The sequence below is a fragment of the Ambystoma mexicanum genome, chromosome 5q, assembly GCF_040938575.1.
Source record: "Ambystoma mexicanum isolate Mex_15411 chromosome 5q, UKY_AmexF1_1, whole genome shotgun sequence".
Classification (NCBI taxonomy): domain Eukaryota; kingdom Metazoa; phylum Chordata; class Amphibia; order Caudata; family Ambystomatidae; genus Ambystoma; species Ambystoma mexicanum.
The window spans coordinates 523,750,423-523,774,569 of record NC_090933.1 but is presented as its reverse complement, the minus strand read 5'-3'; the positions used below and the strand labels follow the sequence as shown (position 1 = coordinate 523,774,569).

The following is a 24,147-nucleotide window of genomic DNA, read 5'->3' as shown; positions in this document are numbered from 1 at the left end:
ATCAACCCTCTTAAGTGCACCTTGGACGACGTGCTCTCCTTTTTGGCACACCTCGCCCACTCCGGCGTACAGGTGGATACGTGCCACCCCTATCTGGCATCCATAGGGGCTTACAGGTATTCGGAACCCGGTGGTCAAACGAAATCTGGTGGGCCTCCACAGGCTTTACCCGCCTATAAAGCAACCACACCCAGTGTTGGACCTTAATGTTGTGCTGGGCACCTTGGCGCATAATCTCTTTGAGCCAATGGCGTCTGCGGACATCAGGCTGGTCACCATGAAGACAGCTCTGCTCGTGGGCCTCACCTAAGCTTGCAGAGTCCGCGAGATCCAGGCTCTGGTGGCTTCAGAGCCCTACACCAACTTTCACAAGGACAAGGTCGCCCTTCGAATGCACCCTGCGTTCCTTCCTAAGGTGACCTCCTCCTTCCATCTCAACGAGGAAATAGTCTTACCCACTTTCTTCGCCGACCCAAAGGACGGGCTTCAGAGGGTTTTGCACCGTCTGGATGTCAGACGCACGCTCGAATACTACCTGGACAGGACAAAGGACTTCCGCAAGTCGGACACATTGTCACTAGCGGTGGGGCAAGGCCCTGTTGTCTCCAAGGCCTTCATAGCAAGATGGATGGTCACGACCATCAAGGAGGCCTATGAGGGGCAGCACAAACCAGTGCCAGCTAACTTACATGCTCATGTGGTCAGAGCCAAGGTCACGGCCATCGCGTTTCAACGGCATATGCCGTGGCAGGTCATCAGCAGGCAGCTATCGGGGCCACCCCTTCGGCTTTCTGTAAGCACTACTGTTTGGACGGCGCCTCTAGGTCAGACACCGCGTTCGGACAGGCGGTTCTCACAAGCCTGTTTTTTTTAAGGCGGGTCTCCTCTCCACCCTGGGGCTACATTCAGTTATAATCGCCCATATAGTATGGAGGAAATGGGACGGGACGTAAGAGTAATTAATAGTTACTCACCTTAGTGACTAACGTACTCTTAGTCCATAGTCACCTTTCCTCCATACGTCCCACCTCCTCCCCCCTAATGATACTGGTGTCACCAGGCAATGCTGAACATTGTCAACGCGCCTATGGGGACTGAGGTGTGGCGCCGGTGGACGGAGTCAGGTGAGCGCATGCTCCAAGGGTCACGCCCCCTCGCGCCTCTAAATTTAAAGGGGAAGAAGATTTTCCTGGTGAAAAAGGTTTCGTCTTCCGTCCCTCATGGGGGACGCCCATACAGTATGGAGGAAAGGGGACTATGGACTAAGAGTACGTTAGTCACTACGGTTTGTAACTATTAATTTCCCCCAAAGAGACTGGAGCCTGTATCGCATTATCCATTGGTACCCATTGTTTTACAGAAAGTAGGTTCAGGTGGTCTGCCATAACCCGGAGCTGGGCTGCTTTGTTGTAGGTTTGTAGGTTTGCACAACACTTCTGCCATAAGAATGAAGCTACCTTTAACGGAAAACTCGAATTGAAGCTTCCCACGTAATTCTCTGTCTCTTTAAACACAATCCATCCTGATTAGTCCATAGTATACCCCTGTGCGCCCATCCACAAACCATTCAGACATGGGTGACTAGCTGGTTCCTGCCACCCTCACATGACTTTAGTGGCTGAAATACACACACGCATAGTAGCACCCCCAATTTTCCAAAACCTGGACTCCGGTCCCTCCGAGGGCATTCAACCAACAGCACGTTGGTACCTTAATTATGATGAAAAGCGCTATACAATAACAGATGAATGAATGAATTCACCACCGAAGTTGCTAGGTATCTATAATGCAGCACTTCAGTAGACACTAGCCGCAGGCATGGCTACCCACACACATCAGAATACAGCAAGTACTAAGACAAAATGTGGTTGTACTGGTCCCATACTTTTCTGTCTACTTACACCTGTCTAAGCCTCAACACCTCTGACATCCGCATGCAGCACAGACCTATGACCAATTTGGGCACGCTGACCACATAGCAAGTCTCTTAACACTCACGCCATCCCCTGACTCCTCTCCTCAGCACCCATCTGCATGTCTGAACTCATGGTTTGCTCGGTACCAGAGTCTGGCCAGCCTCAATTAGCCTTATTTGGCCAAATGCACACACGTTGTAATCTTACTCTGTGACCTCAAACGTTCTGGACTCCGGTCCCCGAGGGCGTTTGCACCATAAGATCATTGAGACTATAATAATGGTAAAAGGTGCTGTATAAATGACAAGTGCAGTACAGTAATGATGATTACTGTGACCGAGTATCAAGCGTAATGGCCTAGTTGTTGAAGAGGACTATCCGAGGCCGGAAGTTTAAATACAACCCAAATTCCGGAGATCGAAGTCAAGGCAATCATGGGAAGGAGAAGGAGCGGAGAGTGCTGCAGATGTGGGTCTGCCTGCCAGTCAGGAACGCTGCCAACTACAACGCTGAGAAAAGACTTGCTTTGGCAAACGGAGAAGCCGACGCAACATCGGGAAGGAGGTGCTGGCGGTTCACTGTGGAGAAGGCAAGCGCTGCAGGAACTGCGCACCGAAGAAGCAAGTACGGCAGCAAGAGTGTGCTTGTTCGTGCACACCCCGCGCCAATGAATAAGAAACAACACCTAAGGCAACCGGTAAGCCCAGGGAAAGTGAAAGGGTTACCGGCATACCAATACCATTACTTGCAGGTGAACCGAAAGGAAAGTAATGAGAACCAAGTGAAACCCGTAGCTATGCAAGAATGCAATATAAATAAGTGGGAAGACGGATGCTGTAGAAAACTATACTGCTTCATGAAAACACAGCAATAAAGCAATTGGGAATCCATTAAACACTATTCTTCCCCAAAACCTAAACTGGGACCCTCCTCGTGTATCCAGGGCAAGGCAGACACTTCCTGATCCCGACCCTGGGGGTGGTGTACTGAAGGATAGTCACATGGAGGGGGTGGGCCAGATCAGGAAGACTGGGCCCTTCTGATGGCTTTTGGCCAAACTGTAGAAGTAGACAAACCTAATTATGTTAGAACAAACTACAAGTCCCAGAATCGTAGAGGGACTGAGAGAACTGAAGATGCATGCAGATGTAGCAGTCAGATAAATAAGCCTCGTAGCCATTGCAGTGGTCAGGCAATTGAGGTTAATAGCCCACACCTGAAGTCTATTACTACAAAACCTGTGAGGCATAAAAGGCCCCCATAGGAATGCAGGAGCAGAAGGAGCTGGAACGGGAGCTGGAAGGATGGCATTAGTAGTAGTAGTAGTAGTAGCAGAGGAGAAGCACAAGGCTGGCAAATCACAACGAAGTGGGAGCTGTGAGAAACCTGATGGTATTCTCCCACCCACTCCCTCAGGATCTTCCATTCAGGTGGCCACGGAAGGGCCATCGCTTTTGGATCGGGACCCTGGGGCTGAACGAGCGAGGGAGGATAACCTGAGTGGAGGGTCACTGGAGCTTGGGAAGAGGATACCCAAGGGCGAGGCATGGTATTCCCTCAGCCCTGAAAACACCCTAACCTACTCTCCCTCAGCCTTTGTGGGGTGTTTGGTATGCCCGAGTTTGATGGGAAAATTCTTTAGTGATTACCAGACTTTGACTCTGAGGGAGTTGTGGGACATTCTAATGCAGGGGAAAAGGATTTCATTGACATTTGCCCTGCTGGAATTCATGAGGATAATCTTTCGAGAAATCGATAGAAGGAACTCGACTCGGAATGAGCAATAATGATTTTTAATTTAAAAAAATATTTTTTTCCTTGTATGTACTGCTCAACTGTTATTGTATTTTGTTTAAATGACAGTCATTTTTCTTCATGGTTGGTCTAGCGGCGGCAAGGTTTCGTTTGAAAACCGTATGCTAATAAAGACATTTAAAAAATATATATATATTTTAAATCCCGAATAATGTTGTACTTCTGGTTTTTGCATGAGGAAGCTTTACTATAAGCGTAGGCATGATATGGCCTTTATAGTTAGAAATACTTATTCTACACTTGTTTACACTTCTTTATTGGGCCAGTATTTATTTTTTAAATATCATGTTGCTGACCATTGAAATCCCACTGCCACTGTAATTCTTACTAGCGCAGCGTATTGTATGAATATATTTGTGCCTCATAATGACCTTTTTAATTTGTTTTGTAGGACATGAGTTATCAGCAAACGGAACTCTTAAACCTTGACTCTGCTAGTGTGAGTACAAGCTGCTTAGCAAGTCTTCAGCAGCCAATGGGCATATTGCTGCTTGAGAAAGCTTTGCTCTATTGCACCTCGCCAGAGGAACCACCAGCGAAAAAAATGCGGAAAAAGAACGACCTCCCACCAGATGTTGTCCGATGGATTGAACTTGCCAAGTAAGTCTTCTGATGGCATACTTTCCTTTACACATTAAATGGCTTGGACCCACTTCCTCCACCACCATTGCCTGCCCTCCACCCCACCCGATATTGTCTGCCCCAATCCACGATCTATAGGTTGGTTGTAAAATTCAAGCAAAAACGATTTGTGTAGTTGGGTGTCATGCAACAGACCCAATATCAATGGCTTGCATCTTGTGCTGGGAATCTCAGTGGAGATTGTCTGTATGTCACTTAGTCAGAGCTATTTACACAGGTCTTTCAGTATATTTGCCAGTGTCTCTCTGTTGTAGTCAAATAACCATTTTGTGGATAGTGGTGGCCAGTTTGTCATTTTCCTACTGCCCTTGAGCCGAACCACAACCAAATCGTGGGAATATTATTTTCAGTTTGCAGCTGAGATGCTGCACGTTTTATTTGTGGGAAAGGTTAATAGATGTTAACAAATGGGAATACACTTTAAACTGTAAAACTGTAGTCCTAGTACATGATCGACGATCATAGGGTCATGAAGCTCATTTGTTGAATCTGTGGATTGAGACCCGATGGACCCAAATAGCCAGGACCACTCAAGGAAAAGAAGAACGCAATGGCAGGGGAGAGGCTTGATTTAGTAAGTGAAAAATGACAGACCTGCATTGACTGGCTGTCTTCAAACTTCTGCGGACTCAAACGGGAAGGAAGCAATACTTACTAGTGACAGGTTAACTTCCCTTTCCTTCCACTTTTTCCCCCTACCCCTCCTTCCTTGAAGACAGTGTATGAAGTCCCTCAGAAGAGGAGGCAACCAAGATACTTAACCAATGCTTAGACAAGGCAAGGCCGTAGGTCAGGCACCCCAGGCGGAACAATGTCTCCGAAAGAGAGAGAAGAAGCCTGCCTGGGCAGCAGGAGGTTGCAGTCTAGTGGGCATGAGGAAGGCAGTAGAAAGATTGGCAGGTCACTGATACAAGGGAAAGCACAGAGTCCACGTGCAGAGAGCCAACATTTCCACAGAGCAAAAGGTGAAGATTCGATTGTCCAGAGCAGATGAGGGGGAATCCAGAAGCGATTCCGGAAAGGTCAGAATGGATCCAGCAAAAGAAGGATAAGCTTGGTAGCAGCCGTGGTTGTCAGCAGGTAGTCTGAATTTTAAATCAAGCGCAGTACATGGAACTATTCCAGACAATGTGAATTGAGTTCTTGATCAGGCTTAGTACCAAGGGAGTCCAGGAAGGTTCTGAAACCGATACAGTTTGTTACAAGGAAGCCATGGTGGAAATCCCACCCTCAGTTAAATGTGTCCACATTAACTTGTACTTTCCCGTCTATAAAAACTGGCTGTTTGTGGCTGTTCGGGTTTTAGGGGAGTAAGTAGACTGGCTTTGCATGCTGTGTTTTCTTGGGCATGGTTTCTACATGCCCTGGCTCACCATGACAATGTGGAAGGCACAAAAGTCTGTCCACTGCCAAGCCATAGACATGCTTTGGGCCTCATTAGGACCCAGGCGGTAAGGGGTTTACGGCGGCGTAAACAGCGCCGACCCTTACCGCCTGATTCCGAGGTCCCTTAGCGCCATGGAGGATTTAACACCTGCTTTTAGCAGGTGTTAAAATCCATGGCGCTAAGGGACCTTGTTGTTAATTACGCCACCGTAATTTACGGTGGCGTAATTAACGCCTTCCCCACTCCCATTATGCCCTATGGGGCAAAAATGGGAATGGGGAAGGGTAAATGGGGATTGGGGACTTACCGCCCCGCCAACCTCGGAATGGGGCGGTAAGTCCGCCAACCACCATGGCGTAAACGTAGTTTACGCCATGGTGGTAAAGGTACGACCCAGGCGGTAACTTACCGCCTGGGTCGTAATGAGGCCCTTTGTGTCATTAAGCACTCTGCACACAAGCACAAGCCTGGGGAGTTAGTAAAAAAAATTCCTTTTGGTAACCATGACATAAATGAGGAAAATTTGAGTATTTTTGATTGCTTTTCAGGGATCTTTTGTAAACTTTTCAAATTTGGATTTCTGACACAGAACCCCTCCCAAATGATGTTGGGGGGCCTAGAGGAGTAAGTAGAAGGGCCTTTCCATCTGTGTTTTCTCAGGCATGGCTTCAACATGCCCAGGCTCACTGCATAGTGAGTACATTCCAGACATACCCCCTGGCGCAGCAAACGCCTCTCTCGAGCTCTCTCTCCTTTCGAAGCTGTGCCCCATAGAATGCAGTCATTCCCACAAGAAACTCGCTCCATTTGTAGACATGGCTTCTCCACCTTTTCCTTCTTATGCCTTCATGAGCATCTTATCTATTCTTCGTCCAGACTATTCAACGTCAAAGCCAATGGCAGAAGGTGCTATAAAAGTGCAAGGTTACATAAGAAAATAATATTCGGCAGAGAACACACTGCAGAAGACCGAGTACACTCATAAGCTTTGTTGAGCAGCATGGCCTAATTGCTGGGAGTGACCTAATGGGGAGGTATGTTGCCTTGCCAATGGCTACTTGCCCCAAACAACACGTAACCTTTCGGGGGTAGGGTCAGCAGGTGGCTTATTTTTTATTTGTATTGTATTGGTTATATAGCGCTTTACTCCAAAGCGCTTTACAACATAACAACCAGAAAACATCAAACATAGAAGCAATAACATATACATGAATCAAACCAGAAAAACAGCAACAATTTGCATTTGGGAAGGAAGAGAAGAGGAGAGGTATGGGAAGGAGATAAGGGAAAGTGAAAAGGGAGTAGCGAGAGTACAAGGGAGGGTGGAGATCATTGGGGAGACGGGGAGAGATAAGGAACAGGAAGATGGAGTGGGGAGGAGAAAGAAGAAGAGGAGGCAGGGGAGAGAAGTCAGGGAGGGGGGTCAAGAAGGAGTGATTTTAAGGAGGAACAGAAGGAGGAATAGGTGGACATGGAGCGGATAGAGAAAGGAAGGGAGTTCCAATGTAGGGGGGCAAGGAGCTGGAAGGAGCAGACACGGGAAGAGGCATAAGGAGGTGGGGGAACAGAGAGTAAAAGGAGATCAGCAGAGCGTAGGGAGCGAGAGGGGGCATAGAAGGAGAGAAGAGAGGAGAGGTAAGGAGGGGCAAAGTCATGAAGAGATTTAAAAACGAGACAAAGGAAGTGGAATTTAAGTTGGGAGTGGAAGGGAAGCCAGCCTAGGTTTGAAAGTGAATTGGAGATGGAATCATGGGGCGAGAGAAGACAGAGGGTATGGATGGCAGAGTGATAGAGGGATTTAAGGGGGTCGAGATGGGAAAAGGGGAGACCGAAAAAGAGAGAAGAACAGTAGAAGAGGCGAGAAAAGATGAGGGAAGAGATTAAAAGTTTGGTAGCATGGAAAGTGAGAGAGGAACCGACTTTACGGATATTAAAGAGGTGCTAGCGACAAGAGCCAGTAGTAAGGGAAATGTGGTAAGTAAATGAAAGGGAAGAGTCAAAGTAGATTCCGGGCATGAGTGGAGATGGGAAGATCAGCTGGGGGGAAATTAATAGGAGGAGGGGAGGGAGGAGGATTTTGTGTCACTATGCATGGTCCCAGGTGGTGTTGTTTGGATGTGTCGTGCTTGATGCCTCCAATTAACTTGAAATGGTTGAAACAACCATGCATGTATTGTTCTGCATGATTTGAATACAAGTTGCCTTCTCACAAAAGCACTGAAAATAAAATAAGTCACATAAATCAACTAACTGGTGCTTTCAGTTACGAAAAATATTATTCTCTGTAACTTAGGGCCTCATTACGACCCAGGCGGTAAGGGGTTTACGGCAGTGTAAACAGCGCCGACCCTTACCGCCTGATTCCGAGGTCCCTTAGCACCATGGAGGATTTAACACCTGCTTTTAGCAGGTGTTAAAATCCATGGCGCTAAGGGACCTTGTTGTTAATTACGCCACCGTAATTTACGGTGGCGTAATTAACGCCTTCCCCACTCCCATTATGCCCTATGGGGCAAAAATGGGAATGGGGAAGGGTAAATGGGGATTGGGGACTTACCGCCCCGCCAACCTCGGAATGGGGCGGTAAGTCCGCCAACCACCATGGCGTAAACATAGTTTACGCCATGGTGGTAAAGGTACGACCCAGGCGGTAACTTATCGCCTGGGTCGTAATGAGGCCCTTAGTCTATTATAAAGTAGCATTATATTTTTTGATAAGTTGGAATGCCATGTTATCAAGATGAGCAGTGCAGATAAAGCAACACACGATCTTTAGAGTTAGTGCTAACTCTGAAAATCCTGTGTTTTTGCTGTTAAAAAGTCTGTACTGCATGTCTTGATAACACAATATTTAAAAATAAATGCACTGGTACAATAGATTACATTACAAAGTAAAGCAAGTTTCAAATGTATTCTTTCCTCCCACTGATTCCTCACCATAGAGGTCTATCTCTCAGCTCAGTTGTTCTTTGGACACTTTTCTGCAGCCAGTGGGTGCAGTGCGACTCCGCCCAACGTCTCAAAGCGCTGGACATGACCTCAGGTTCAGTATATAGTGGCACCATTGCCTGGGACCTTAGTTCCTTTTTTCTGTGCTCGCTTTAGGGGTACCGCTTCTTTTGAAGTTTTGCTGTTTCTCGTTTTTCAGTGTCCTGCTGAATCCATCGAAGTGTCCATAGGATCTATCTTTATTGCTTTGGTGAGGGGCACAAAGTTAATGCACCCCGAGGCGCTTCATGATTGGGTAGCAAAGTTGTTCACCTTCCTCCACAAGGAAAAGGGTAACAATCAAACTTGTTCGAGATCACCTAGTGCAGATTGTCGTACAGAAGAAAGACAAAAAGAAAAATAAGCACCTCTTGTGGTATCGTTCACCCAGCGGTTCTTCAAAGCACCATTCTTCTTCATCGAAGAAGAGGAGCCGCCACTCCAGGAACTCCACTGAGGACCAGGCACCTAAGGTACCTTTCCCCACCAATCCTTTACTCATGCAGGAAGGGGAGGCCTTCAGGCTCTAGGTGCTTGACATCTTTTCCAATGTGCTGGCGGCCTCAGAACTGACAGCTTTGGCCGAGACCCTGCTTGTGCCTTTGGAGTCCACTGTGGTCGGACGAGCCGGCAGGGACGTTGACAAATCGTGCAACTTTACGCACTTGGTGATGGCCACACAGAAGATGGATAGGAACCCGTATCGAGGTTGCACCATTCTGTCTTCGTATGCCGGTCCACTGACCTCGGCATTTCTTTACTGATGCCAGAATTGTCGATTGGAAGACATTCATGATGAAGAGGGGACCCCTTTTCTTTTGGATTGGAACCCCTATAATCAATGGAAGTTGTGGACTTCCCAGAGGAATTTTATGGTGTGGAAGATAACTTGATGGACCCTGATGCCCAATTGCAGGACTCGAATGGCGTGGATGCCTCGTCCGAACTGGACATGCTCCCTGCTCCTACTCCGGATAAGCCTCAGGCAGCTTTTCATCGTCTGATTACTAAGGTGGTGGATACCTTATGGTTGTCGGGCCCACCCTCCTAGCCCAAGATGCAGTACGAGCTGACTGACTTTCTGGACGAAAGCCCAAAGAAGCAGGCTCTAATGCCATTCTAGCAAGCAGTAGAGGTTCTACAAGTCCTAGGTTGTGTTACGGACGAATCTCCTACTTTCATGCCTAAGGTGCCTTCGTCTTTCAATCTTAATAAACACTTGGCCTTGCCTGTCCCGGCAGAAAGCTTGCTGCATTCTTTGGACGTCATGTGGGCTTCGAAGTATTATGTCGCCGGCACCAAGCAACTCCGCAAGTTGTCGCAATTGTTTGTGGCTTTTGGTCCCATGGCTGTAGGCAAGGAGCTGTCTAAGTACTCAGTCTCCCGATGGCTATTGGCTTGCATCTCCTACTGCCATTGCATCGCTAACAGACTGTTTCCTGGTCGACATAGATTGTACTCCACAAGGACTGTTTCTTTCGCTGCTGCTTTCCTCTCCGGTGTTTCGCCGTTGGATATATTTAGGGCGGCCACTTGGAGGTCTGTCCACACCTTCAGATGGTTCTACTGTGTCAACAGTGATTTCACTGAGAAGTCAAGGGTCGATCAAGTAGTGCTCCGTCATCTGTTCGCATCAGGTGAGTTTTTCCTGAAGGTGATCCTGTTCCCTCTGCCTAGTTTTGAAGTGTTTTGTAATCTATTCAAATAGCTTGTAAATCTATGAAAGACCAAATGCTGGAGAAGGAACAAGTTAATTAGCTGTAACTTCTGCTCCTCCAGCATTGGTATATTTCCTATATTCACATGCAACCCTCCCGTCTACCCCGCTTATGGCTCTTTATGGTTCAGATTGCCACATTCATATGCTATTTACCAAATCTGAAGATGACCTCCAGGGGTGGATCTAGGGGAGTCTCTGCCCATTGGCTTTGGGGCATTATGACCCAAAACGACTCTATTAGAACCAAGCTCAGCTTCAGTAAGGCCACACCCTAACCCCCATTGAAAGGAGCCCTTACCAGTCGTATTAACCACCACTGAGGCCCGGAGAGTGGGGGCTGGGGGGTTTGCAGGCAGGGGAGATTTTGCTCTAAATATGCTTGAGCAAGGTCAGAACGATTAGCATTATGAGGGGACTGCACTGTAGGTGGCCCGGCCAGGATTTGTTTTATTTTCTTTGACGATGTGTTATGCCCCACAGCCATGAAAACACAAATGACCAAGGAAATGGAGAACCATTTGTGCTTCTAAATGAGATGGCACACTTACTCAAGCAAGCTGCCGGCAACTATCTAGCAAAATCTTGTGTTGCCTTTTTGTTTAACTGCACTGTTCATCTAGCTTACATTTCCAACCTCTGAATTACAAGGTAGTCATTTTTTCAAACCTATGAAGTTGATTTCTGTAATTTAAAATTGGTTTATTTTGTGTCGGAATATAACCATTGTAAGTGAAAGTATCTTTTTCACTAGAACAAAATATAAAAATATTGATTTAGATAGACAGCTAGGGGACAGATCGGAGCTTTTTTTCGAATTCAAACTGTTTCTCGTGTGTATGTGTGTGTGTGTGTCTGAGTGTGTGTGTGTGTCTGAGTGTGTGTGTGTGTCTGAGTGTGTGTCTGAATGTCTGTGTGGGGGAGGAGTGATAATGTTAGTGGCGGGGAGAGGAGGAGGAGGAGGAGTGCCGTTAAATGTGAGTGTTTGCTTGTGTGTTAGTGTGTCTGTGGTGGGCAGTTGCAGCGAATGATTAGGGTGAGGAAGGGAGACGCTGGGGAAGGAAAGGGGGCTCGAAGGATGAACCCCACAATTTGTACAAAATCCTGCAAGCACGGGATAGGATTGATGAGGGTGGGTCAATCATCTTCCCTGGGGTTTGGGGGCGGGGGGCTTTGAACACCCCCCACCCCCGGCAGAGATGCAAATATTTTGCGAAAAAAACACATTTTCACGCCACCCATCAATCCCAACCCCCCTGGCGGGATTAACCCAAAATTGGGGGGTTTCACCACCCAAACCCCCCTCCCTCACCACCTGCAACCCCCTCCCCACCCAAGACTCCCCCTATCCCCAATCCAACACAAATGCCTAGCACACAAACATAAACGAACAGATAAACTTACCTCCTCTCCCCCGCCCCCCACTTCCGGGTCCTGGAGTACCTGTCCGCCCGTGCGTGCACTCGTGTGTGGCAGGAGTGTGACAGTTCGTTTTAGAAAGAATGTTCCGCGTGGTTACGGACGGTCTTTCTAAATCGATTTTATTTGTAGTCCTTTTTTATTTTTTATTTAAATGACTACTTCACTTAGGGCCCATATTTCTGCATCAGGTGCATAAACGGCTAAGGGCTCTGATAAATTACATGCAGGGTATATATTCTTCTGCATTAACTAATTGTGTAGAAGTGAAAAGATTATGATTGGTAGATAGAAAAATTACATTTTGTTGGGAAGAGTAGTAAAATCAAAAGGTCATTTAATGCAAGGCGTTGGGTAAAAAATTACCACTATGATTTAGCTTGGTAATTTTCCATTCCATAATTCTTCAGTATGTTTATGCCATTACAGAAGGGGACAAGCCATTAGCCTTGGTTCTGCCATCGAAAAGTGAAGTGCAATCTCACTTGCTAGGCCATGTCCCCTCTACAATCGAACACAATCGTTTTTAGGTCTTTCAGTCTAGGGCCCTCATTACAACTCAGGCGTTAAGTGTTAACGCCACCGTTAACCCTTAATGCCTAATTCTGATTTTAACGCCTGCTTTTAGCAGCCGTTAAAATCCATGGCGCTAATCCGCCATGATGCTAATTACGCCACCGTAATTTACGGTGGCGTAATTAGCGCCTTCCCCACTCCCATTATGCCCTATGGGCAAAAATGGGAATGGGGAAGGGAAAATGGGAAATGGGGATTTACCGCCCCACTCACCTTGGAATGGGGCGGCCACTCACCTTGGAATGGGGCGGTAAATCCGCCATCCACCATGGTGTAAACATAGTTTACACCCTGGTGGTAAAGTTGGTGTACTTAGCACCAAGGTTGTAATGACCTTGTAGCAGTTTGGGCAGGGCTGCTCACATTAGTGGCAGGGCCAAGGCTTATTTGCAACTAAAGGTATGGAAGACAGGCCAAGGCAATGCCAGTACTTATGATTGATTCAGAGACTTGCATCCATCAGACAATGCCCTTACAGATTACTTTCAAAGTATATATTCTGCTACATTAAATACTTGAGTATAAGTGAAAACATACAGTTGGTATGAAAAAAAATGTAATTCTGGAGTGGGTGCATACTAAAATCAAAGGCTATTGGGAATAAACCAGAATAATTGCATTGTAATACAGATAGGATGGAGACTGGATGTTCAGAGGGACACATCCTATGTATGCATTTGATCATTTACCCACCCATTGTCATGTTAATCCCCAAGGCGTTCCCACCCACTACATGCCCCTCCTTGCTGAAACATACCCTCTTGGGTACTCTTTGAGCTAGCTCTGTCAAAGTGTAACACCAAACTTTGTGTTGTATAGGGCCTGTTAATGTTATATTTAAGCAGTCCTTTGATTGTTTAATGTCTTAATTTACTCTGGAAATGAGCTCCTGCTGTAATAAAAATCTCTTAATGTGTTTTTTCATCCAGTTGATTTATAAGCAATATGTGTGTCCTCACATCTGTTATTTGCACAGGAGTCCTGTCTAAAACAAGCAGTCGCAAAGCTAACAGTTTTCGCATGTGCATTGGTATTAGACAGACATTGACATCATATGCCCAGGTATTTGCACCAGTTTCGCGAAGTTCCCATTTTATGGCCGGGTGGTACCCTTATGGCAATGCCTGGCAAATGCCTCTCCTGTGTTTACTCAAAATGCCCTAGCTGTTGGGCTTTGCGAATACATGTTGGTTTGTTTGTCTCCCTAAGTGAAAGTGTATATGCCCAGATGTGGGTGCCTTGTTTGCTATGCCTGGGGAATCAAGCTGCAACTCACTACTGAGTCGGTCCAACACGGCCCTACCAGAACATGTCAAGGCTAGGGTGGCAAGGATGGACTCAACCAGCTTCAGATCTTCTTACCAATGGGGCTCTGACCAAAATAGAATGCATCTGTGTGTGTGTGGAAGCCTAGCTTACCAGGCCAGAACTTTTCATGATTTGAACTGATAAGTAACAGCGTTTGCATGCACACCGAATAAATGATGTGCATTGTGGATCTCTTCTCTGCATTTCTCCCCACAAAGTCAGCCAGAGCTGCACGGGGCCTCCCAGTGTGGCCTTATCTTTTTAACATGTCTCAGCAGGAGATTATTTACAGCATGAAGTGATTAGAAATAGGAAAAAGTTACTGCCAGAGACCATTGCTGCAGCACTTTTTTCTTTAAAAATATAAAAGGTTTCAATAAGCTATTTAAATGTGATTGTTGGGTGATCAGAAATTATGCGGGTACAGAACAATCTGTATGAAACAATGGCCCTATCATGCATTTCATTTCACTGTGTGAGCATTATTTGTAACTTCTCATTTATTCAGATGCTGCAGCTTGTAGGCTTTCCTTCAGGGTGGGGAAATTGAAGATACAATCATATGGGGTCATTCTGCAGCTTTTAATGCCACTTTTCTACGCCGCAGGGCTTGGGAAATTAAACCCTATGATTGTGAACTTTATTGGTAAAAGAAGGCAGATTCCAAAGGAATTAATTTTAGATGACACCCAGAATCGCTACTTTATGCATTTCAAGACACATAGTGGAAAATTGAAGAACAAACGTGATTTTGCCTGATTTACTATTTACTGTTGCATTACTTGGTGGTAATTAAAATTGCCTGGATAGACCCTTTTGAAAAAAAATGGAAACAAAATGTGTCCTTTCCATGCAGTTTACCCCTTTACACTTTTTCATCAACATGTTTCTACAGTGATGCATACATTGTTGTATTGGTTTGTCATATGACTTGTGCTTTTTTAAAGTAATCTGTATTAAAGAAAGGAGTATTTCTTTAGGTATTCAAAACCAACTTCACCACATATTTGTACCAACTTGGGCTAGGAAGATTTGTGGTCAAGTACCTACATTTCAGGGTATGCTCAAATGATGGCTTCATCACTTAACCAAAGTGTGTGACCTGGCCAAATCCTTTAGTTCTTTATGCTTTACCTGTCAAAATGAGTTGCCCCTAGAAGAGATTCAATTTGCAGTATGAGCTGTTCCAAACAATACCCACTCATGGTTTAATAGATGGGCATTGCAGGGGTCGCGGTCTGCCAAGAAGAGGCACACCTATTTCTTTGGAAAATATAACATCTCATTTTTTAACATAATTTTGACATTCAATAGCAAACCAAAGTAAAGATGTCAATCAAGAAGCCATCATGGACAACTGCATCTTAGAAAACAGTATGTGAACAGTATGTACCAGACAATGTTGTATAGGCGTGTGGAAGAGGAGTAGCTGCTCCTCCTCCCTGCCACACCCCACTGGGAGTGATGCCAGGAGGTTGGAAACCCCCCAACCTGCACTGTCTGCCTTCTGATCAAGCTCACCACACCCAGGCTCGCTCTCGTGCATACTAGCACTCCAGACACCCTTGACTCAAAATGTGCTACAAAAGTAGTGCAGTAAAAACATTGTGCTTCGAAAATGCTATTTTGTAAGAAACAGTGTTCTATTCCTTGCTTCAGTATTCTGGAAGGGGAGAGGAGGGTCTGATTTTCACAACAAGATTGCGGGACCACAAACACCTCCTATGTGGCCTGCTGGGACTATCCAAAGTGTTCAGGCATGCATTGTTAAGCACACACCATCTAAGATGGAATACAGGCTGGGAACCATGTTGCTCAGCTCTGGAAGAGTAGGAGAAGACATCACCCTTTGTCCTCCTGAGCCAGGCCAATAAGATGTGGTTGGGGGTAGGTGAGAGTGGTGGTAAATGGGACTATGGTCAGGGCAAGCTGATGGGAGGTGACTTGGGGTGAAAGGTGAAGGAGGAGTGGAGAGAATAGAAAGTGGAGAGCAACATGGAAAGGAAGGTAGGTAGATGGATATTGCCCCAATATTTATCCTGCTTCTCTTTGCTCTGTACTTATTTTTTTATAACTTAATTATAGCATTATGTTGAAAAAAAGTACACAACTTTTCTTCTTAGGGCACAATTAATTGGGATTCATTTCTCAGGCTCCTGTTCAGGCGTCTGCAGTATACAGTTTTTATTTTTCATTCTTTGACAATAGTTTTCCTTTTTGAAATGCCGGCATGCATGGAAGCGCAAGTGAATAGCCAATGGATGGTGAAATAAGTGAGGGAGCTTATGGAAGGATACAAAGAAGTAGATGGAAAAAGAGTGCATAAGACTTCGGAAGGGGTACTTGAGAGCATGTGATCTTTGGAAGGAATGAGGGGATGGAAGTAGATAGCAGATTTCCCACTTGAACAAATTGAGTGATTATGGGCAAATCACTTTGTCAGCAAAGCCTGGTGAGGCGGTGACTAGGCTTTTTCCAGCAAGGGTCATAAGCCTAAACAATGAACTCCAATAGTAGAAAAACTTAAAGGACAACTTACAGACATGTAACATTTATTGCACTTGTGACCGCCATTAACTACTCCCGACATAAGGTCCACGCCCATTCTCTGCCTGCCTAGGGCATCTGTCAGTCATGCCCAAGAATCCCTTTGCCTTAAATCAGCCACGAAGTGCAATCCTAACAAGAAGCATTATAAGACATTCAAGTAGTCTTGTGTGTAAATGTCACCACCATTCCTAACAACCTGGGTTTGAATCCAGGCTTCTGTACCTTTTAAAACAGTCTAACAGACTAAACCAATTGAAGGGTCCAAATGGATTTTTCCAGATCTGGGAAGACATTTATTGCTGGATCACGGATCTAAGAAAGCTGGCTCAACTGCAACACTGTGTTTGGGGTACCCCTATACCCACTCTCAATGGCAGTTGGGCCCCCTTGATCACAAATCCTACCCACCCAGATGTAAACTCCTGGAGCAGGGCCTGAAGAAAACACTAGATTGCAGTTTCAAATTTAAATGTATCTTGATGTTACCAAGGATCCCCAACCTGAGGACTGAGAGTATTCAAACAGAATGTGAATCTATGGAGAACAGGAGTTAGGGGTAAGTAACTTGTTCCTTACCCCTCTGTAGTGTTCTTTCTGGTGGATGTTCCTCGTACGAATTCCTCATCTGCCGCCCTACCTGCCCCTCTTGGCGGATGGCTGCTAGTACACCTTGTTTTGTGTGGTCCCTCAGCGTCTTGAGTGCTAGTGAAAAAGGGTGGCACTAAGGTTACAGAGCGCAGCGCCTCTGGTTCCGGGCAGGACTAGGTATCTGGCAGAGCCACGCTGCGCCCCCTGGTAGTTGAAAACCTTTTGAAGAGCTGCTGCGCTGAGAGATAGATATCAAAGATGAGGAATCTAGGGGAGTGAGTATACTATTAGTGAGTAGATCTATTTTTTATTCTTAATAGAGTAAAACGTGTACGTGTACATGTACATACAGTTGTATACCAATTATGAAACTTGTGCCTAATCACACAATAAGCTCTTTGTGGCCCTTTGGTATGTGCTGGTTCTTGAACGCTGACGGCCCGGTTTCATGACAGCTGGTATAAAAAATGTGCTTTATGCGCTCATTTGGCACAAACGCTTTTTAGGTACAGCAGCTAAATTAATTTATTTTATTTATTTTTGACATTTGTAAAGCACACTAACAGCCCAAGGGCATCGAGGTGTAGTTGCAGGTAAGTGTCTTAGTTACAGGAAGATTGCTTTGTTCATGGTTACAGTGAGCGTGTCTACAGGCAGCGCAAGTTAATGGGATACATACATAGTTGGTTGCAGGTTTGGTATAAAATAGCATACAGTAACAATGAAGATTACATCACATAGCGAGTAAAAACAAGCAGCCTAAGTAGGGTCAGTGGGACCAATAAGCCCCATTTATAGGAAAAGCATAGTTTTTATCGCTTTCCTGAAGGTAGTATGTGACTCAATACTTCTAATGTGAGGCAGTAGGGTGTTCCAGTGGGTTCTGGCCATCACAAGGAAACTGGAACCTCTTGCACGGATCCTCCTGGTCTTAGGGATAGAGAGTCGGTTGGTGTAGGCCGTTCTTGTGGGTCTGACTGTGATAGGTTTTACTATTCTTCGAGAAAGGTAGAGGGGGGCCCTGTTATGGACAGATTTGTGCGTGAGGGCGAGCGTCTTAAAGATGATCCGCTCTTTGACGGGGAGCCAGTGGACCTGTTTCCTAGTCTCTGAGATATGTTCCCTCTTGGAGATGCCAATGGCATCCCCGAGGGCATTATTTTGGACATTTTGGAGTTTGATGATGTTTGTAGCGGACGTCCCTAGAAAGAGGGCATTGCTAAATGTCTGCATTTAGTAGCTGACCTTGCAGCCTATTTATCTCCTGCAACTAACCAAGTGCGAGGGTCATTAGAAATGGGCTGCAAAGTCAGCTGCTAAATGCTGACACTTAGCAGCCACGCCTAAATGGCCTTTACGCCAAATGACTGGTGCAGTTTACCTGATTGGGATCAGGGAATAACTGGACATGCACACAGAGGGCCGGTATTTAACTCTTTATTTGATACATCGTTCTCCTTCCTTCAACATTCTCCTACTGGCGTACCTTCCTTGCCACCGCTCAGGTGGCACTCTTTGTGGAAAACTGGACACCTTAAAGAGGCAGTGTCTCGTTAACCCTATAACAGTACCCCCTCACAAAAGTCCTTTGGTCGGCTCAACATTCTTAGACCAGACGCAGTAGTCCCCTGATTGTTCTCTGGAGTCTGCTTCCTTCATTGTTCTGAGGTATCACTTCTGGATTAGGTTCTTTCTCTGCTGTGGGATCTCTCCGGCCTCTTCAGCATCTCTCAGCAGGTACTCTGGTGGATTTTCTCCTACAGCTTCATGTTCGTTGGCTTCCGAGTCCTCGGCCTCCTTTAAGAATAGGTGTTAAGTGTGAGGCCTTTCTTGTCAGTTCTTGACCTCTACTCTTTGCAGTCACCATTGGCCCTTTTCACAGCTATTACATTGAATGGGGTTGTTGCATATCTTGTGTACATCTTCCTTTGCATTTGTTGTCTTATGAGCACTCCCGCTCCTGTCCTAAATTCTTTAGGTCTCGCTCCTCGCCTGCGATCAGCCTCTCCCTTTGCTCAGTGTTTGCTTGCAGCGTCTTTCTTTTATTTCAGCATCCTTTTCACCGCGGTCTGCTGGTATTTTGATGAGCCTTGTGTTAACTTGGTATGCCATCATGATTTCGTCTGGCGCTTTCCCTGTGGCCTCATGTGGAGTGTTTCTGTAGTTTCTTAGCATCCTGGATAGAGCCTGATGCGTTGAGGAGCCTTCAATGTTTGCTCTCTGAATTGTTTTCTTGATAGATGACTATGCAAAAGACTCCTCCAACCTTCTCTCGATCTATAACCAGGTCGAATCCTGGATGGTTGAGAAATGGATGTGTATAAATGGTGAGAAAACTGACTTTCTTCTCTTCTGCTCCTCGCAAGCCAGGAGCAAGCTTAGCACCTGCTACAATGCTTTCGCCATAAACAAATCCCTGATACCGGTCCAGACTAAGGTAAAAACCCTGGGAGTCACTCTTGAAGCCTCCTTAAATGCAGACGAACACAACAAAATAATCAGTAAAAACTGGAACCACTACCTGTGTCTCATTAGGAACATTCGACCCTTCCTAACAGAGGCAAATGTGGCTACCATCACCCGTGCAGTCATCTTACCAAGGCTGGATTACTGTAATGCGCTACTCATTGGGGCCAGCATTTCCAGTATAAAGAAATGCCAGCGGTTCCAAAACGATGCTGTGTGAATCATTAAAGGGATTCCGTGGAAGGAGCACATCTCTAAACACAGGAAAGATCTGCATTGGCTGTCCATACAGGACTGCATTAACTTCCAATCATGCACCATTGTTCATGACTGCCTGTATCGCAACGCTCCCTCCTACCTTAAAACAGCGGTAACTCGCTACTCCCCAGGGAGACGACTGCACTCAGAGGACCAGGCCCTGGCCTCCTTCCCCGCTTTCAAATGCTCAAGGGGTATGGGAAGATCGTTTCGAGTCCGCGCTGCCCAGCTGTGGAACTCCCTCCTGCATTTTTTAGCCATGGCCTGGGGCCATAGTGGTGGTATTTTCTGGTGAGTGAAACCCATGTGTTTGGCAAACCTTGCAAATTCATGCCCATTGAATGGGGGCTCATTATCGGGTTTGATTGTGTGTGGCATACCCCATTCACTGAGTATTTGTTCCCTAACTCCTGCCACCTGTCGAAACTAGGTTGTAGGTGTTCTTTTGAATATTAGGAACAATGAGAATTCATCTATCTTTACCAAATAGCATTCCCCTGATGCCACTGGTCCACAGAGGTCTATAGCTACTCTTCGCCATGGTTTATCTGGGACATCTGTGTGTTGTAGTGGTAATGGGGGCGGGAGAGGGGTCAGCCCTTGCTGTACACTGACACAGTAGACAGTGGCATATCATGTCTTCAATGAGGGTGTCCGTATATGGGAACCACACATGTTGGCGCAGTAGTTTCTTTGTGTTCCCTGCACCCATGTGCCCTTCATGAGCAGTTTGTATGACCGATCTTCTTAGTGACATAGGCACAATGAGTTTTCAGCCTCTGAGTAGGATTGTCTGGGTCCATCACTTCTAGCTTTGTGTGGATCTTCGAAAGTCTTTCTAGCTCTGCCTTATTTGCCTTTGGATGAAATTGGAACTGTCTCTGAAAATCTCCCCATTTCTTGTGATTGGTTAGCTGTATGGCTATCACGATTGATAGATCTCCCAGGGACACCTGTGCAATGGTATCTAAAGTGAGTGCTTGGGGCATCGCATTGGCTGTGACATATGGGATGTACTCAGCATCTCCTTTCCTTGTTACTTGATCACCCCCTGGGTGTCGAGCGATGGAGTCGGCAGGGTTGCGATCCCCCCCCTGGCCTGCGCACAGTGGTGTAGTCGTAGTCTTGTAGGCAGATTCCCCACCTCTCGATTCTTGGTGGCATCTTAGTGTGTGGATTGACAAATATCTGTCACTAATGTAAACCTCTTCCCGATGATGAGATTGTGGAAGTGCTTACACGCCCAGGCGGCTGCAAGGCTTTCTTTTTCTTCCTGGGAGCATGCAATTTCTGTGGGCGACAGAGCCCTGCTGGCGTAGCCTACAATGTGTCGGGATGGGGGTTGTGAGAGCTGCTCCTTGGTTTGCACTAGTATGGCTCCTAAACCCACCGGGCTTGCGTCCACAATGATTTCAGTGTGCCAGGCTGAGTCAAAATAAGATAGCTCTTTTGCTTAAACTGGAGCACCTTTGATGTTATTGAATGCCTTCTGGCACTGTCCACAGGAATATGGAGTCCTTCTGCAGAAGGCGTCGCAGGGGTTCAGCTTGCGTTGCGTAGTGATGGAGGTACCTGGCGCAATAGCCCGCCATGCCAAGGAACGATTAGATGTTTGAGTGTGAGCTGCCAGATTTGCGATTGTGCTAACTTTCACAGCTTCTTCCTATTGATATTGCATTTTTCAAAGTTGAGTCTTAGTCCTGCTGCTTGTAGGGCTGTGCAGACCTCAATCAGCGCCTGATCATGTTCTTCCTAGGACGTACGAAAGACTAAGTTGTCATTGGGGGTCATTACGACCCTGGTGGTAGCCGTGCTGGTAAATACCATAAATACCATGAATTTACTGCCTCCTGGCAATGGGGACTTACCGGGGCATAACGGCCCCAGCAGACCTGGTAAATCCCCATTGCTGGGTGCCAGTAATTATTACTCCCCATTCCCATTTGAGTCCCACTGGACTCAATGGGGAGGACGTATGCACTGGCACCATTCTTGAATGGTGCCGATGCATCCGTCGAGTTCTGCGAGCAGGTGCCAGTCCGCCCGCCAGGTCAGACCTGGCAGGTTGAAAGGCACCCGCTCACAGAACTCGTAGTTTGCTGGTCCGGAAACAACAGTACCGGCAAGCTTACCGGGACCATTGTTTCCAGAACTGCAAACTTGTAATGAGGCCCATTGCTATAGTTAAACGCTAACTTTGTGTGAAGGATGACTTGGTGCATGGCCTCGAGAAATATCTCTGCCGAGAAGGGATCCCGAAATGTAGGCGTTTATGTCAGAATAGCCCCTCCTGCATTGAGAACGTTGTAATTGCCCTGGATGTGGGCTGCAGTTCTAGTTGATGGTACCCCTGGTTGCGATCAAGCTTTGAGAACGTTGTGGCTTTGTTCAATTTGATGATCATGTCCTCAGTGTTGGGACTGGGGCGTCGGTCTCGTTGAATTGCTGTATTGTCAACCCTCATGTTGATGCATAGTCTTATGTGACCCCCTTCTTTGGGGAAGATAACCAATGGAGGGATCCGCACTGTTGGGCCAACTTCTTTTTCTATGATGTCCTGTTGTAGCAGTTGATGGATCTCTTGTGATACTGCCTGTTGTAGATGAAACCCGACCCTTCGTGGGTACTGGGGCTTATTGAGTTGTTGATGTGTAGTTTGACACTCCATTGTTTTCCCAGCCCTTGAAACAACACTGGGAACTTTGTCTCGATTATTTCCTTTGATAGTGGCACGGGGGACATTCCACTCCTGTCTACGACCCTGCGATGCACTGTACTACGTCAGTGTCTTGGGAGGGTACATCGATGAGGACTAGTTGTTTGTCCGTCTTGTAACTGAGAAGGCAGCATTCCCTGGTGGGCGAATGTGCTTGTATGGTGCTTGTAGAAAACGCCCATGATATTAACAGCGGCCCTGTGTCTATTAGGAAACAGTGGTTTTTGCCTCCTGTGTTGATGTTTACCCTCAGGGCTTCTTCTTCCTCCTGGTCCTCGTGCATAAGGTTGACGTATGCATCTGAATAGGTTGAATAGTCTTTGTCGTAGTTTTGTTCGTTGTAAAACATGTCTATCAGGTGTTCAAGTATCCCTGTCGGGGATTTGGTGGGCCATCCTAATCATCTCTATACCGTGGGTAGGGATTTTTTGATCCTCCCCTTGGTCTGTCTCGTAGACCAGCATCTCTTCCTTGGTTCTTATGTACCTGCGTGAGCCTGGCTTATGTCCTTGCGTCATTCTCCGTTGCCTTGCAGCTGTGGGTTTGATCTGTTGCTTTGCCTCCAGGCTGCCATGGGCCCCGACCTCATTATGGGGAAAAGCTTCCCTTTTCTGCAGACAGTTTGGAAATGCTCATCTCTGCCACAGTTAGAGCACAGCAGGGTGAGCGCTGGGCATGCTCCTACATGAGGGAAAGCAAATCATCCTCATTTATATGATCTTTAGTGCCTGGGGCTGCATTAGCAGTGTAATTCACTTCAGAGGAGGTTGGTCTGGGAACAGGTATCAAAGGGCACACCCATTCACAAAGGGCTATGCCTCGTACCAGGGTGCTGCGTTTCTAAAGGCCTTTGATTTCATTGAGAAGGGAAGGAGGCTGGGTTAGTGTAGCCATGGAGACATCTGTTAAGTTTGGGGAAGATTCTGCCATCTTGGTTTCTCTGCCTCTCTCTCTCCTGTCCCCTCCACTTCCTGTAGCATCAAGCACTTAGGTGTTTTGACAGAAGGGCAACATCCACTTCTTTCAAGAATAGGAATTTGGCCACTAGGACACTCTAGCTTTACTTCAATCACCTGCAGGATTTTGTCTTTGAAAGAAGGTGTCTCCCAGCACTTCTTTGAATCGTCTTGGAATCATCTTTTGTCCAAACCTTTCAAGATATCATTGGACCTCTGTTGGGAGAGTTGATCTTTCCTAAATCCTCTGCCAGTGAGTAGAAGACTGAGTGTCCAAGGCAGAGGGAAGCTCTGTCCCCTAACCATCACCAGGGTGCAGTGGGGGTTACAGCTGCTGGAACAAGCACCTGCCTCTCTGCCAGCCACTGCAGTACCCAGAACCATGTGTTGAAAGACCCCTGCAGTTGTGTGCCAGCCTCACCCGTGTTTGGGAGCACGAGAAAACTACTCCTTTCCAGCAATGGGGTCTTGCATGGATTCACATGCTCATGAGTATTCCCCGTCGTCAGTTGGGAATCCGCTATAAACTTAAAGCAGTATAGCTTTAAGATAAAGAACTGCTTTTCTCATCTATCAGTTTCACTTTGGATCATACTGCCCCAGCAAATGACAGTATTCCTTCTAAGCTCAACCCCTGGTGGCCATCTCCAGATTTTACCACATGTTTCTCGTGTTGGGAGCCCTCGTGCTTCGCTCCTTGAAAATCATTAGATTTTTGTTCTTTTTTACCTATTTTTAAGAAATGTCTTCATCGTCAACAGTCACGTTGTGGCTACCGGCAGCGCGGACCCTTTGCCAGAGAAGATCCTCGGTCCATCATCAGATTTACAGCTTGTAGTGCCACA

At 46.5% G+C, this 24,147-nt stretch overlaps 1 protein-coding gene across 1 annotated transcript in view; it reads left to right on the top strand.

Moving 5' to 3' along the window:
* PRKDC (protein kinase, DNA-activated, catalytic subunit) overlaps positions 1-24,147 on the top strand; it is a 3,362,625-nt gene that overhangs the window by 2,306,244 nt on the left and 1,032,234 nt on the right. The window contains exon 63 of the mRNA XM_069621025.1: positions 4,123-4,331. Coding sequence (XP_069477126.1) covers positions 4,123-4,331 — 209 coding nt within the window. The remainder of the gene's footprint in view (positions 1-4,122; positions 4,332-24,147) is intronic.